Source organism: Eulemur rufifrons, chromosome 4 (genome assembly GCF_041146395.1).
Source record: "Eulemur rufifrons isolate Redbay chromosome 4, OSU_ERuf_1, whole genome shotgun sequence".
Taxonomy (NCBI): domain Eukaryota; kingdom Metazoa; phylum Chordata; class Mammalia; order Primates; family Lemuridae; genus Eulemur; species Eulemur rufifrons.
The window spans coordinates 53,281,525-53,296,066 of NC_090986.1; the positions used below are offsets into that span (position 1 = coordinate 53,281,525).

At 34.0% G+C, this 14,542-nt stretch overlaps 1 protein-coding gene across 9 annotated transcripts in view; it reads right to left on the bottom strand.

Moving 5' to 3' along the window:
- TDRD3 (tudor domain containing 3) overlaps positions 1 to 14,542 on the bottom strand; it is a 173,171-nt gene that overhangs the window by 85,458 nt on the left and 73,171 nt on the right. For 6 of the 9 annotated variants that reach the window (XM_069467185.1, XM_069467176.1, XM_069467177.1 and 3 more), the window contains exon 3: positions 10,680 to 10,745. Coding sequence is in view for 2 of the 9 variants with exons in the window: in XM_069467176.1 (XP_069323277.1) it covers positions 10,680 to 10,745 (66 nt within the window). In the remaining 7 variants the exon portion in view is untranslated. The remainder of the gene's footprint in view (positions 1 to 10,679; positions 10,746 to 14,542) is intronic. The other 3 variants (XM_069467179.1, XM_069467178.1, XM_069467181.1) reach the window with 1 other exon arrangement.

Genomic DNA, 14,542 nt, shown 5'->3' on the forward strand with positions numbered 1-14,542 from the left:
TGTCAAGCTGAAAAACAAATCAAAGACACAACACCTTTCACAATAGCACAAAGAAAATAAAATACCTAGGAATATATATTAACCAAGGTGAAATACCTCTACAGGGAGAACTAACAAATACTGAGGAAGGAAATCGCAGAGGATATAAACAAATGGAAAAACATATCATGCTCATGGATTGGCAAAATCAACATTCTTCTAAGTGAAGTAACACAAGAATGGAAAAACAAACACCCCATGTATTCACTATTAAACTGAAACTAATCAGACAGCACTTATGTGCACATACGGAAATAAAACTCATCGGAAATCAAGCAGGTGGGAGGGGGGAGAAGGGGCTGAGTAAATTCTCACCTAATGGGCACAATGCATAGTATCTGGGTGGCACACTTATAACTTTGACTCAAACTGTAAAAAAACAATTTATGAAACCAAAACCTTTATACCCTCGTAATACTCTGAAATTTAAAAAAAGAAGTATGCTTTAAACGGGTAAATTTTATAGCATATAAATTATATCTCAATTATATCTCAATATAGAACTAGCACCTCTTACATTATCCTGGATAAAGCTTGAGCCCATCCTTCGAAGTGAGGTATCACAAGAATGGAAAAACAAGCACCACATGTACTCGCCATTAAATTGGTCCTAACTGATCAACACTAAGATGCTCACATGGAAATAATATTCACTGGGGTGGGTAAACTCACAACTAATGCATGCGGAGTGCACTGTTTGGGTGAAGGGCACACTTGTAGCCCTGGCTTGGATGAGTCAAAGGCATTATATGTAACCAAAATGTTTGTACCCCCATAATATTCTGAAATTTAAAAAAAAAAAATTAAAAAAAGACTTTTAAGATTCTAGAAACTGTTTAAGTTTAGACATTCTATGACATTTAGTCTGAAAACATCTGCCAGCCATTTCTTATGATCTTATCAATTCCCTTGAGAAAAAAATTTCTCCATCTACAATAAGCATTTGCATTTCTCCATCAACCTTAGAAACAAGCTATACAACCAAAAGGAAACTGAGTGTGATTCAGTTCCAATCAATGCTCTAACATTTTTGCAAAGTAGATCAAAATTAAGAGAAAACAAAAGTTTTATCCTCCACAGTCCTTTTAACTACTTAAAATCACAACTCATTTCTTTCTTTTTTTTTTTTTTTTTTTTGAGACAGAGTCTCACTTTGTTACCCAGGCTAGAGTGAGTGCCGTGGCGTCAGCTTAGCTCACAGCAACCTCAGACTCCTCGGCTTAAGCGATCCTACTGTCTCAGCCTCCCGAGTAGCTGGGACTACAGGCACGCGTCACTATGCCCGGCTAATTTTTCTATATATATTTTTAGTTGTCCGTATAATTTCTTTCTATTTTTAGTAGAGACGGAGTCTCGCTCTTGCTCAGGCTGGTCTCTAACTCCTGACCTTGATCGATCCACCCGCCTCGGCCTCCCAGAGTGCTAGGATTACAGGCGTGAGCCACCGCGCCCGGCCCATTTCTTTCTTTAGCCTATCACTACTTCCAAAAGCATATCTAGTGGTTTCAGAGGAGATTATCCAGGGCTCATTTTTTTTATCCATTCATTTGTTTCAAGGGAGGGTTTTGATTGGATCATTAACATCTACCTTAGGACTCAGACAACAGGGCAATGCTTCAGAAAATCTTGCCTTGAACAAAGAAACACTAATTCTGCCTATAGCTGCTTTCAAAGCCTGAAAAATAAGCTTTAAATAATATTTATGATACTCTCTTACCTATTTCTTTCTCTGTCAAAACAACTCTTAGTATCATTTTAATACAATTTGACATTAACAAACATAAAGGTGGGTGAATCAGGAAGAGAAAAGAAAAAAAAGTTTAATTTTTTATACTCTATACCATTCTAAGTATGGTATCAGACCCTCCAAAAAACTAAAATAAAAAAGAACTGTCTATAGGATATTAGAAATTTCAGAAACATTCCCATGTTATTCATGGAGACATCTGGATAAGCCCCAGTTTGGAGGACATTTTCCTCCAGAGAAGATCTGTGTTTGCTTCTGGCAGTAACAACATTGCACCTGAGAGTCTCAGCTTCAGGCCAGTGGCAAACTAAACCTTAGCCAGAACGTCAATGCATTGTAAGTCAGTAGCACCCCCACCAGCTCCAGGCAAAAGAAGCACATATCACTTCTAGAAAACAGCATTGCTGATTCAGATGCCCAAGACTTCCACACAGAAAGATCGAGAAACATAAAATCACAAGAAAATATGATGAGACTTACAAGGAAACAAGCCACAAACATTGAGAAACAAACAAAAAAAAGATATTAAAAAATAAGTGTAGGTCCCTGAGGACTTGATATGATGTCCTTTTGATGATTTATAATCATCAGATACAGAATGTAAAATAAGCCTAATCTAGAGAACTTATACAGAACTCTAAACCCAATAACTAATAAATATTCTTCTCAAACATACATGTGACATTTATAAATACATATCAAGCTATAAAGTCTCTACAAATTTCAAAACATAGCTATCATTCAGTCCAAATTCTCTAATCACAATGTAACTGAATTAGAAATTTATAACAAAAAAATTTTATAATTAAAACAGGAAAAGAATAAATCATAAGATGAATTGAAAAATATTTACAAGTGAATGATATTGAAAGTATGTATAAAAATTTTACACATTAGTATATAATACAGTTATATATTATATATTACATTTTCTGTATATATAAATATGGGAATATAGTTAAATCAGGGCTGGGAGAAAAATTAATAGCCTTAATATGCTTATATTAGGAAAGAAGGAGGAAAACTAATGAGATGAACTAAGAAATTGAGAAAAGAAAAACAACAAGTTCAAATTAGGTAGATGAAAGATAAATTAATGAAATAAACTAAAAATACAATAAAGAAGGTTAACAAAGTCAAGTGTTACCAAGACTAATGAAATTGATACTTGATAAAAATGATCAAGAAGCAAAGAGGAAAGGTGCAAACCAACAATTTAAGGGTTAATAGCAATAATTTTAAAAGACAATTCAATGAATGGTGCTGGGAAAATTGGATAGCCACATGTAGAAGACTGAGACAGGATCTGCACCTCTCACCACTCACAAAAAATAATTCACAATGGATAACAGACTTAAACCTAAGATATGAAACTATAAGAATTCTAAAAGAATATGTTGGAAAAACTCTGCTAGATAGTGGCCTAAGCAAAGAATTTATGAAGAAGGCCTCAAAGGCAATCACAGCAACAACAAAAATTAACAAATGGGACCTGATCAAATTAAAAAACTTCTGTATAGACAAGGAAACAATCAATAGAGTGAACAGAACCTACAGAATGGGAGAAAATATTTGCATGCTATACATCCAATAAAGGGCTGATAACCAGAATCTACAAAAAAACTAAAGCAAATCAGCAAGGAAAAAAAATCAAACCACCCCATTAAAAAGTAGGCAAAAGACATGAACAGAAACTTTTCAAAAGAAGATAGACTAATGGCCAATAAACATATGAAAAAAAATGCTCAAAGTTTCTAATCATCAGGAAAATGCAAATCAAAACCAAAATAAGATATCACCTAACTCCTTAGGTGAGAATGGCTTTTATGAAAAAGTCCCAAAACAACAGATGCTGGTGTGGATGTGGAGAGAAGGAACACTTATACACTGTTGGTGGAACTGCAAACTAGTACTCTTTTCTATGGAAAATAGTATGGAGATACCTCAAAGAACTAAAAGTAGACCTACCATTTGATCCAGCAATCCTACTATTGGGTATTTGCCCAAAGGAAAAAAAATAATTTTATCAAAAAGACATGTGCACTTGAATGTTTCCTGCAGCACTATTCACAATTGCAAAGATGTGGAAATCAACCCAAGTGCACATCAATACATGAGTGGATTGATAAAATGTGGGATATGTATACTGTGGAGTACTACTCAGCCATAAAAAATGGTGAACTAATACCTTTTGTAACAACCTGTACAGGAACTGAAGACCATTCTTCTAAGCAAAGTGTTACAAGAATGGAAAATCAAATACCACATGTACTCACTATTAAATTGGAACTAACTGATCAACAACCATGTGCACATATAGTAGTAAAACTCAACGGAAAATAAGCAGGTGGGAGGGGAGACGAGGGGACAGGTAAATTCACATCGAATGGGTACAATGCACGTTATACTGGAGATGGGCACAACACATATAACTTTGACTCAAATTGCACAAAAGCAAACCATGTAACCAAAACATTTATACCCCAGTAACAAAGAACTGGTTTGATAGCAGAGGTATGTTGGTAAAAATACTTCTGTAGGGGGACAGGGAAAAAGTCACCCTAATTTGTAACATTTGCCAATTTCCATGGTCAATTTCAACTACCAACTAGATGTTACTGCACTCTAAAGTGGGACGAGATGCCGACAATCAGCTTCATGAGCAGGAATGAGCTGGATCCAGCACATGGCAAGCATCTACTACTATGCTTTGTACCAGGTACCAGAGATCTCACTGGCTCTGAACACTTACTCTGGCACTCCTTGCAGCTACTACCCCAGACACTCAATCTTGCTGCAGCTTCTACTACCAGACAGGATTCTCCACAGGTCCTGCTTTTTTGTGTGTAACCAGCCCATGTCCAGGGGAGTTACAACTGACTAGCAAAGCTGAGGTAATGTGCATGGCATAGCTGCAAACAAGGCTGGGGGGAAAGTATGTGGCATTTTCTTCTCTACCACCAAGACTCTTAAAATGGGAAATTCTTCCAAACACAAGGAGAGAATTCAGGTTCTAGGAATCAGAAACATCCACTATACTTATCTTTATCTTCCATGTATTACCAGTCAAGAAGATCTGTCAAGCCCTATTTTCTATAGTTTACATTATAAAATAGCCTTTGTATTTTCCAAATAGAAAATATTAAATATGGTGTGTATAATGTGTATATAAAATTTTACACAGTGTGTTGTGTGTGTATGTATATAAAGTTTTAGAGTAGGAGGATGTGTGTATGTACAATGTATGTGTATCCTAATACTTTAAATATGCCCCCATATGGGGATCTGTCCATTATTTCTTCATTGACCATCACATCTCTAAAAGCTAAAAGTCTAGCAAGGAAAGCAACCTCCCACCCCCATTAAGCTGAGACAGCTGCCCCTTTTTTGTATGTACTTTTGACACAGCATTTGTTTCACTATATTGACAGTGTTGGTTTCTCAGTCTCTCATTAGGCTGTGTGCTCCAAGAAGGCAGGGAGGGACTGTCTTGTTGATCTCTATAACTCTTTCACTTAGTACAAATATACATTCAGAAACTCCTTGATAAAGAAATTATTTTCTATTGTTTTAACTATAATTTATTTAGGATTTACAGGATATGCCAGAAAATGTGGCAGGATGTTTAAACAAGTTCTTTAATTTACCTCCAGAATTATATAATACATTAGGATCATTCACATATCTTCAATGAGAAAACTAAGTGCAGAGGGTAGAAAACTGCTAGCGGTAAAGAAGCTAGTAAGCAGCAGGATCAGAATTCAAAGCCTGCACGTTCAAAGAAGTCTGACTTCTTTCTACTGCACATTCTTGCTACTGACTTCATCTCTACTACACAAATGATACAATTTGTTACATACTTCAAATAGATGTAGGTATAAAGGGTAATAGGAATATCAATCGTCAAAAATTAATTCTGCTCAAAAGAGATCAAGAAAATTAGAAGAGAGGAAGTAGCTCCTGAGTTGGGATTTGAAGATAAATAAATAGCAGTTTGCCTAGCAACTGAGGGAAAGACATTCAGATGCCGTAGCAACAAACAAACTGTCGTTTCATAGTTCTCTCACCTCTGAAGTAAAAGGGAGGGCTGTAATAATTTCTATTTCAATGTTGCTCTGAAGATTGTATAGATAATATATATAAATTATTTAATATGGGACCTGCCACACAGTAGGTTCTTAACAAATGACAGAAGAAAAACAAGATGATGATGATTTTACTAAAAACCAAGGATCTTCTAGATAAGGTAGGGGCTTGTTGTACCAAAAAAGATCAAGAAGAAAACAGATCAAAAACATTAGGGATACTGAAAGAAACAGCTTTGGGAAGTGAGAGGTGGTCTTACTAATAACCTATCTAACAGAGGAAAATAAACTATCAAACAGAAAGTAAGAAAAATAAACTCACAACATGATTACCTTTTGTTTAATTAAAACACATGTGGCCCAACTTGTTATCGCTGAGTTCTTTCTCAGCCTTAAAAGAGTTTCTGAGATGACAGTAGAACTGCGAGCTTCCCCTGCTTCCTCAAGAAGAGATAGTACCAGATGCCTCCTAGTATCAAGGAGAAAGAAGAAGCTAATTTCTGCTATCAATCTGCTACATGAGAAATGGAAAAAGCCAACACAGCAGCTTCATAGCCACTTTTGTTATCAGTCTCCTGAAGCAGAGGGGAAAAAAAGCCATTTCTACTCTTTAAAAGCACTAAACAACTTACCTCACCACCCAACATTTCTTTCCTCCCTCTGTGCATAGTGGCTACTCTTTCTCTTTCTCTCTCTCTCTCTCTGTGTATGTGTCTCCCTCTCCTTCTTTATTTCTCAGGAAAATAAACTTTTACTTTTACATATCCTAATCACTGAGAATTCTTTCTCCGCCCCCCCCCCATTCGTGGACTTCATATTCTAACAGGAAGGCGGTCCTTAATCTTGATCTCAAATTTTCAAGCGATATTCATTTACAGCAAGAGTTTAAATGGAAAAAAATAGTAATAAAACAAAAACTTTCTGAATCATAAATACAATGGTATATTTACTAGAAGATCTATCCCCTAGGAATTAAATTTTTAAAACACATAATAAATGTCTTGTAATTGAGAAATGGACAGTGTAATCTTGAATAGATTTTCCCCAAAAATAGAAAGCATCAATTTATACAGCAAAATCACAGCACAGCATGTAATTTTCTTTTATTCTATCATTCAGAGTAATTATAGCAGATGAAATACAAGAAAAGTATTGTGGGATCACCAATCAAAAATAACACTTTTCCCAGTGTGTAATTTGCCAACTTCCACATTTCTATTCTTTACCTCTCTAACTTTTTGTTCTCTGGGGCAATTTTTTAAAAAAGGCAAATAGTTTATTTTTCAATTATGGGAAGGGTATCTGTCTAATATATATTGTTTTGTGTAGTCTTTTTTAAACTTCATAAAGTCTTATTAGTAATTACCAACAAGAACTCATATATAAAGCATAAAATAAGAGTTTTAGTAATCCATTTTTCTGAAGATAAAAGTATATTTTAATTTTAATAATTAAAATGAATGCTGATAAATTGTATTATTTAGCACAGACAATAAAAATTAATTTAAATTAAAACTTAAAATTTTTTTCAATTATTTTTCTTTTTAAAAACATCGTCACTTTGAATTTTAAGGCAGTGAAGCCATCTTGTGGTTGATGTTGGTATTGCCAAGGCTTTAAGACAGTCATTTATACTTGGAAAATTTAGGTCTTAATCATAGTTTACTTTTAAAAAGGCATATACAACCTGTCAGTCCTAGAACTTACAAAAAATAAACACACAAATGAAAGGGCTCAACCACAATGCCTAAGGTCCCCATGTAGCTGGATTGGTAACAAAGTATTTTTACATTAACCTATGTTTTATAATTAACTTTTACACCTTGGTTTAAAAAGCTATGAAAATAACTACAGCAAAATATTAAACTTAGAAAAGATTATGTAAAATATTAAATAGTTATACTTCCTTTTAATCATGACTTTTTTCCATGATTTTTTAGCTTACAAGCCATCATTATCCAAGGACTTTGCAGTATTTAAGAAACACAAAGGCTGCCCTAGAAAACTCAGAAAAGTTGCAAAATATGGCTTCCCTACCACACATCCCTCCACTCTCATAATCTTTATGGCCTTAGAATCAATTATGAACTGCCTATGGGAAAATCTAGCTCAGGCTTGGAAACCTGGAGAAAACTATCACCTTCACACTCTCACCACTTTTTAGATTTCTGTCTGAAACTTGTCCATCAAGGTTCTAGGGTAATCTATCTGACGTAGAAAATACAGGAATTGCAAAATAATGTTAAGAGAATGAGAGGAAAGCAAAAAGTACCTGAGCAAAACAACTATTTTAATTAGTAATACAGTTACTTGCACTTTTTGCCATTCTACTTTTTCCCAAAATAATCAGGGATAATAGAAATTATTAAGATTTCAGTTTCAAAACCCAGAGGACAATGCTCTTCTGAAGGCCCCAAATGTGCCTTAGATGTAAATGTGTCCAGGTTTAACTGTCTTCGAACTACAGACCTACAATCTTTCTTACCTGATCACAGATCTATCAGCTCTCCCTTCTCCCTTTCCACTTTCAAATTCCCAAATGCTAAAAACAGTGTTATCTAAGTCTTATTAATTATAACAATACATACTGTGTGAGCATTTACTTTGGGCATTAAGGAGGGGAAGTTTGAAGACTCTTCTCTATACTTCTTTAAACTACCTCCAAAAAAAATTACAGGTCAATCTTGGGGGACCTCCAGAACAGTGTATTGAACCTTAGGACTAGTCAGTGAGCTTCTAAGGGGGCTGGAAGACACATGAATGAGGCCCTTTCAAAAGGACCACACAAGGTTAATGGAGGCTGCTCCTTCTAAGATGACCGCCTCCTCTCCCCTCTTGCTTTTTAAGTATTGGGACAAATGCTCTCCAACCCTTACTCTTTCCTTTGGTTTTCTCTCTCGTAGAAACGGTAATATGACAGACAGCCTTGGAACTTAGTAGAAACAGTCAGAGCAGGGTTTTTAGCCTGCTTTGACTCTATTACAAAGATCAACCTAGCTAAAGCAGCAGAGTTTTGCAGTAGGGTTTGAGGCCAAAAGCCAGACAGTAATGATGTATCTATTTGCCTTACTTCATTCACCAAATTCCCTTGGAGATCTCCCAGTAGCAAGATACCCACCTGATGTAATAAGGATTCATGCATTCTTAGATTTCCAGGACAAAAACTCTACCGTAAATTGCTCATAAACCTCTAGACTTGCCATATGCATTGCACTACTTTTATTATTTTACATACATTATCTCACTTAATTCTTTAATGTAATAAGTAATATTTGAATAAGGAAATTAAAATCTAATAAGATTAAATAACTTGCCAAAAGTCATAAAAACTAATAAACAGGAGAAACAAGATTTAAATCCAAGCCAACGGTCTATATCTGTATCTTTCCAATCTGCTACTGATCCCTATTGTTTTATTCCCCTCCACACTCAATCTGAAACATGTCACAAACCATGCCTCCGCTACTTCTCGGAATAGCTAGTTTGTCACATATTTTAAGTTTTCTGCCTACATTAGTTTTTGGAACAGTGGTTTCTCCTATGCCCTATTTGGAAGATCACTAGGTAACCCAGCTCTTTCTTTCTTTCATTCTTTTTTTAATATAAAAATAAAACTAGAAAATATTATTTTATCCTAAAATCTGGCATAGTCAAGAGATATATCATTTATTCAAATACTCTGCTTACTAGATGTTGGAAGCTTATAGCAGAGGTGGGTTCTAAGAATCTTTCACATAGAGAAAATGGAAAACCAAGAATCCAGAAAGCTTCAAAATTTTCTTAAGTAAACTAGTGTAAAGATGTGCAGACATTGCTTTGATGTCTTTTCTTATAGAGAATTGTTGCACTCATCAGACCTATCCAAGACTGCTGTCTAATCTGGGATTCTACAACCCAGTGCTTTTCCAAGTATACCTCCTGGACCAATAAACTCAACGTCTCCTGGAAACTTGTTCAAAATACAAATTCTCAGGCTCTATCCTAGTCCTACTAAATCAGAAACTTGGGCAGGGGTGGGTGGTTTGGGGCCCAGCCAGTCCTCAGGGCAATTCTGGTGCACACCAAAGTCTGAGAACTACTACAACCAAAAAAGAAATGTAAACAACTGGAGAGAACTCTAACAAGAACAAAAGAGATGAAAGAAAAGCTTGAGACTGAGAATAAACAAAGGAACCAAGATAGTTGGCTTTAGCAAAAAGAAACCTGTGACAGAGACATTTACAAGTCTTCAAGTACATGAAGAATTATTCACAAAGGAAAGTAAGTAATCAGATGTTCCCCATTTCCACCAAGGAAATACAAAGAAGACATTATGGACTTTAAGGTGCAGCATAAGAAATTGAGGTAAAAATACAATTAAAGTTTGCTGACACAAAAAATTCATAATATGAATATATATATGTATACACTGCAAAATTATAGCAATAACCAAATGCACAGCTTCATCAAATTGCTCCAAATATTCTTTCATAATCTTACATTTCTATATTAATAAGTTCATTATATAACCTTAACAGTTTATTAAGGTAACTAAAAGAAAAAGGTAACTAAAATAAAAAGGTAAGAAAAGGTCTTGATCCTGAGCTCCAATAATATCTGGTAAGTCTCACAGTCTCACTCTGAAAAGTCACCAAAAGTGTAACTCTTAATAATTTCCTATGGAAGTTACCATAATGATGATTTTGTCACCTGTTCACCTCTAGAATATTTTGTAATTGTAGTCTTTATTGACAAAAATAATTCCAGTTAATTTAGATGTTCATATTTATATAGTTAGCATCATTTAGGAAATTAATGGTTTTCTTTACCTTTTCCACCTTTCCACCATTGATGTCACTGGGGAGGAATTTCTTGCCAATTGTTCTCAGATCTGTCTAAAATAAAAATATTATTATTAAAATATAATTACAGAAAAAAGTAAACCTAAATTTAATCTCATGAACAGAAAGATGAAATTGCCCATTGTTTGTGAAACAAAAATTAAATGTTTTTTAACTGACTATGAGATCCATACATATGATTAATCTTTTCAAGTAATACGAGTAATAATTTTCAAGTAATACAGTATACTTTAAACATAAGTTGAAGTAAGTAAGATGAACAGTAACACATAAGGCCTTAACTCTGGTCACATTTCTTTAGGTAAACTTTTAACTTACTAACTCTTCTTAAAATTGAACGCTTGATTTTATGTAAATTATGGTCTTACTAAAAAATTAATGCCACATTCCAAAACCAAATGACAGTTTTTGAATACATAGATACAGTATATTTTTAACAAGCGAATCCCACATAACCTTGACATGACATGAAAACATTATTCTACAGGCTATGATATCCATAACATAACAAAGCTATAGAACATACAAATATCCCAGGGAAACAATACCACTGGCATAGCAAAGAAGTTACAGTAAGACTTAAATTTATTTTATTTGTTTAAACAAATTATACAAATAGAAGTTGGTGAACAAATAACTACATGAAAATGCATAAATATGGTATAACTTAGCAAGAAAAGCAAAAGGACTAACATAAACAAGGTTATAGAATTCGTGACATAAAAAGAAAACTTCAACAACACAGTCTACATAAAAAGCAGAACTTTTATGGATTGTTCCTCTTTAGAAGTGAAAAACCTAAAGAAAATTTGTTCAGAGGACGTGTCAGTATTCATGAAAAACGTTCAATTATTTAAACTAAGAAATTATCTTGATCCTTGAGACAGTGAGACTAGCATAATAACTGAAGTAGTATTGTTTTATTATTCTTTAAAATATAGTAAACAGTAGCTCTTCATCACCTTAAGAACAAAATAGGCCGGGCGCGGTGGCTCACGCCTGTAAACCTAGCACTCTGGGAGGCCAAGGCGGGTGAATTGCTCAAGGTCAGGAGTTCGAGGCCAGCCTGAGCAAGAGCAAGACCCCGTCTCTACTAAAAATAGAAATGATCTGGACAGCTAAAAATATATACAGAAAAAAATTAGCCGGGCATGGTGGCGCATGCCTGTAGTCCCAGCTACTCAGGAGGCTGAGGCAGAAGGATCGCTTATTAAGCCTAGGAGTTTGAGGTTGCTGTGAGCTAGGCTGACACCACGACACTCTAGCCGGGGAAACATAGTGAGACTCCGTCTCAAAAAAAAAAAGAAGAATAAAATAAAAGAAAATAGAGTTAGAGTACATTTAATCACATAAATAATAAGGGAGAAATTTTTGTTAGACTTGAGAAACACTAGATGATTAAAATTATGGTAATGTGAAATTAATACAAATAGAGAGGTAGGACAGTCTTCTTTGAACATCTGCAATTAATAGAATATCCTATTTGAAATATCCATGCGTGTCCCCTTAAGAAACAAGAATATGTTATACAACCTCCACAGATCCTTTCCAATCTTTTACTACTGTGATTCATAATTTATTACTTCCTAAACTAAAACTCACCAAATGAAATTGCCAGGTAAACTAAGCCCCAAATCCAAACATTTGTGTAACAATGCTTTAGGTTTACGTTTTTTGCAGCCTCAAATCAATAACAGAATGAAAAGAATTATAAACTGTCACTCAGGTTGTATGCCTTTTCAATTTGATGAAAGTACTAGGTACTGAGTACTTTTGTGGGTAAAAAATACTTTCTTACACTAGCCTTTCCTATACTGAGATTGTTTTGAAGATTTAATGTTATTAACATGTGAAGCACTTAGCATAATGACTTGCACAGAGTAAGCACTCAGTATTAGCCATCGTGTTTATTTTAGAGAATTTAAAACATATACATTTTATCATTTGAACATACATAACCAACAAATCAGAAATGCAACAGTACATAAAAACATAGGCAGTATTTTGAAGTCACTAAAAGGCTGAAATATTTAAATATGAATAAGAAACAAAATATATACAAATTTTATAACATCATGGTCTCTCATTTCTGATTTTGATCAATAATTATGAAATTTAATTCAAACTAAAATGAAGCATCAATGTAAAATAAATCTTACTTTACAAAAAATCTTAAACTTTGATTCATCCCAACTATAATTAACTAATCATATGACCTTGGACACTATCACAAATTCTCTAAACCCAGTTAATTTATTCCTCTATAAAATGGAAAAAATACCACCGACGCTATCTCACAAAGTTGCTGTCAAGCTAAAAAAGACAACGTATTCAAAATCTGCATAACTTCTAAAGTGCTATACACATATATTAGGGAATGTTATTTAGATGTGTTTTTAGCAAGATGAAAATGACCTACAAAATCTTTAAGAATTCTAAATTCAAGGTCAATTTATAAGTACTAAAAAGGCAATTTTATCATTCAGATGCCATTATATCAGGATTGCTAGGACATCAACTGGGTCCAAAAATATTTTTATACTTAACATAAAAAATAATGTAGGGGAAATATTTAGCCTGTAAAAATTTTCTTTAGTAATTTCAAAGCATCTACCTACACACACCAACACACAAGATTCCTATTTATTCAAGTGAGTTTAAGAGAATATTTGGCAAATCATTTTATATTATACAGAATCTTAAAAATGTTTTAAAACTTTTACTAATAGTGTTCAGTAATTTAAGACTGGGGTGTCACTAATTTTTTTCTGAATAATTCAAATATTTGAGCCCAAAACTACATGCTGGATTTCAATGTCAATTCTTAATGTTCTTACTCCCCACTTTAAAGCCTAAGAACCCTCCTTTTTAACATAAAAATTTGAGCATTAAAGTTACATAGCAGGTCTGAGGCAGCTTTCTTTAGAAAGGCCTGCTTAAGAGGTGAGCCCTAGACTGGTATCTGGGGACATTGCACTTGAACCATTCCCTAATTGAAAATGTGGTTCACTGCATAGACTGTTCTTATAAACAATGTGACTTATGATGAACATCTGCTTTTTTGTGTGAAGAGTCTAGAATTTTGGTACATGCTAGGCAGAGGATACCTTTGTTAGCAGCCCAGTAAAAGCCTTGGCTACTAAAGGACTTCCCTCGGCAGGAACACTGTATACATGCTAGAAACAAGCCCAGTGTGTGTCCCCCACAGGAGGAAGAGAAGAAAACCTGTACATGGATTAATCTCCCAACAATTAGTGAGATATATATATATATACACAAGAATCAATACATTGATCTTTTTCTCAACTAGTGGTTAATTTCTCACAATCACTCAAAAGTTAAAAACATCCAACAGGATACTAAAAATATCTAAATTTTATTAAAAGATAATAAACTTGAAAAGTAGATGATTTGCCTGGTATAGGCTTCATCCTAAGAGGTTTTTTTTTTCCTATTATCATATGGCATGATAGTTTTGCAGTATTCAACTACATATTTCAGAGAAAATGATAAAGACAAATTAATTCATTCAGATAAGTCATTACACACCTCTTATGTGCAAAGCACAAATACTTCATCTTGATTTATTTTATTTAAAGTTTCACACCAATTATAGATAGTTCATTGCTATGTACCTAAGTATATAAATGAGAAAAATAAAGAATGGCAGATTGTCATAAAAATGTCTTTCCTAGCATCTTCAGAAAGTTTTTCTTAAAGAAATAGGAAGAGTTCTTTACAATATTTTTATACAATAGAATTTACTAATTTGTGTGCAAGTCAAAGAAAGTATCTAGGAAATATTTGCCATTTTTAGTCATATATAACAC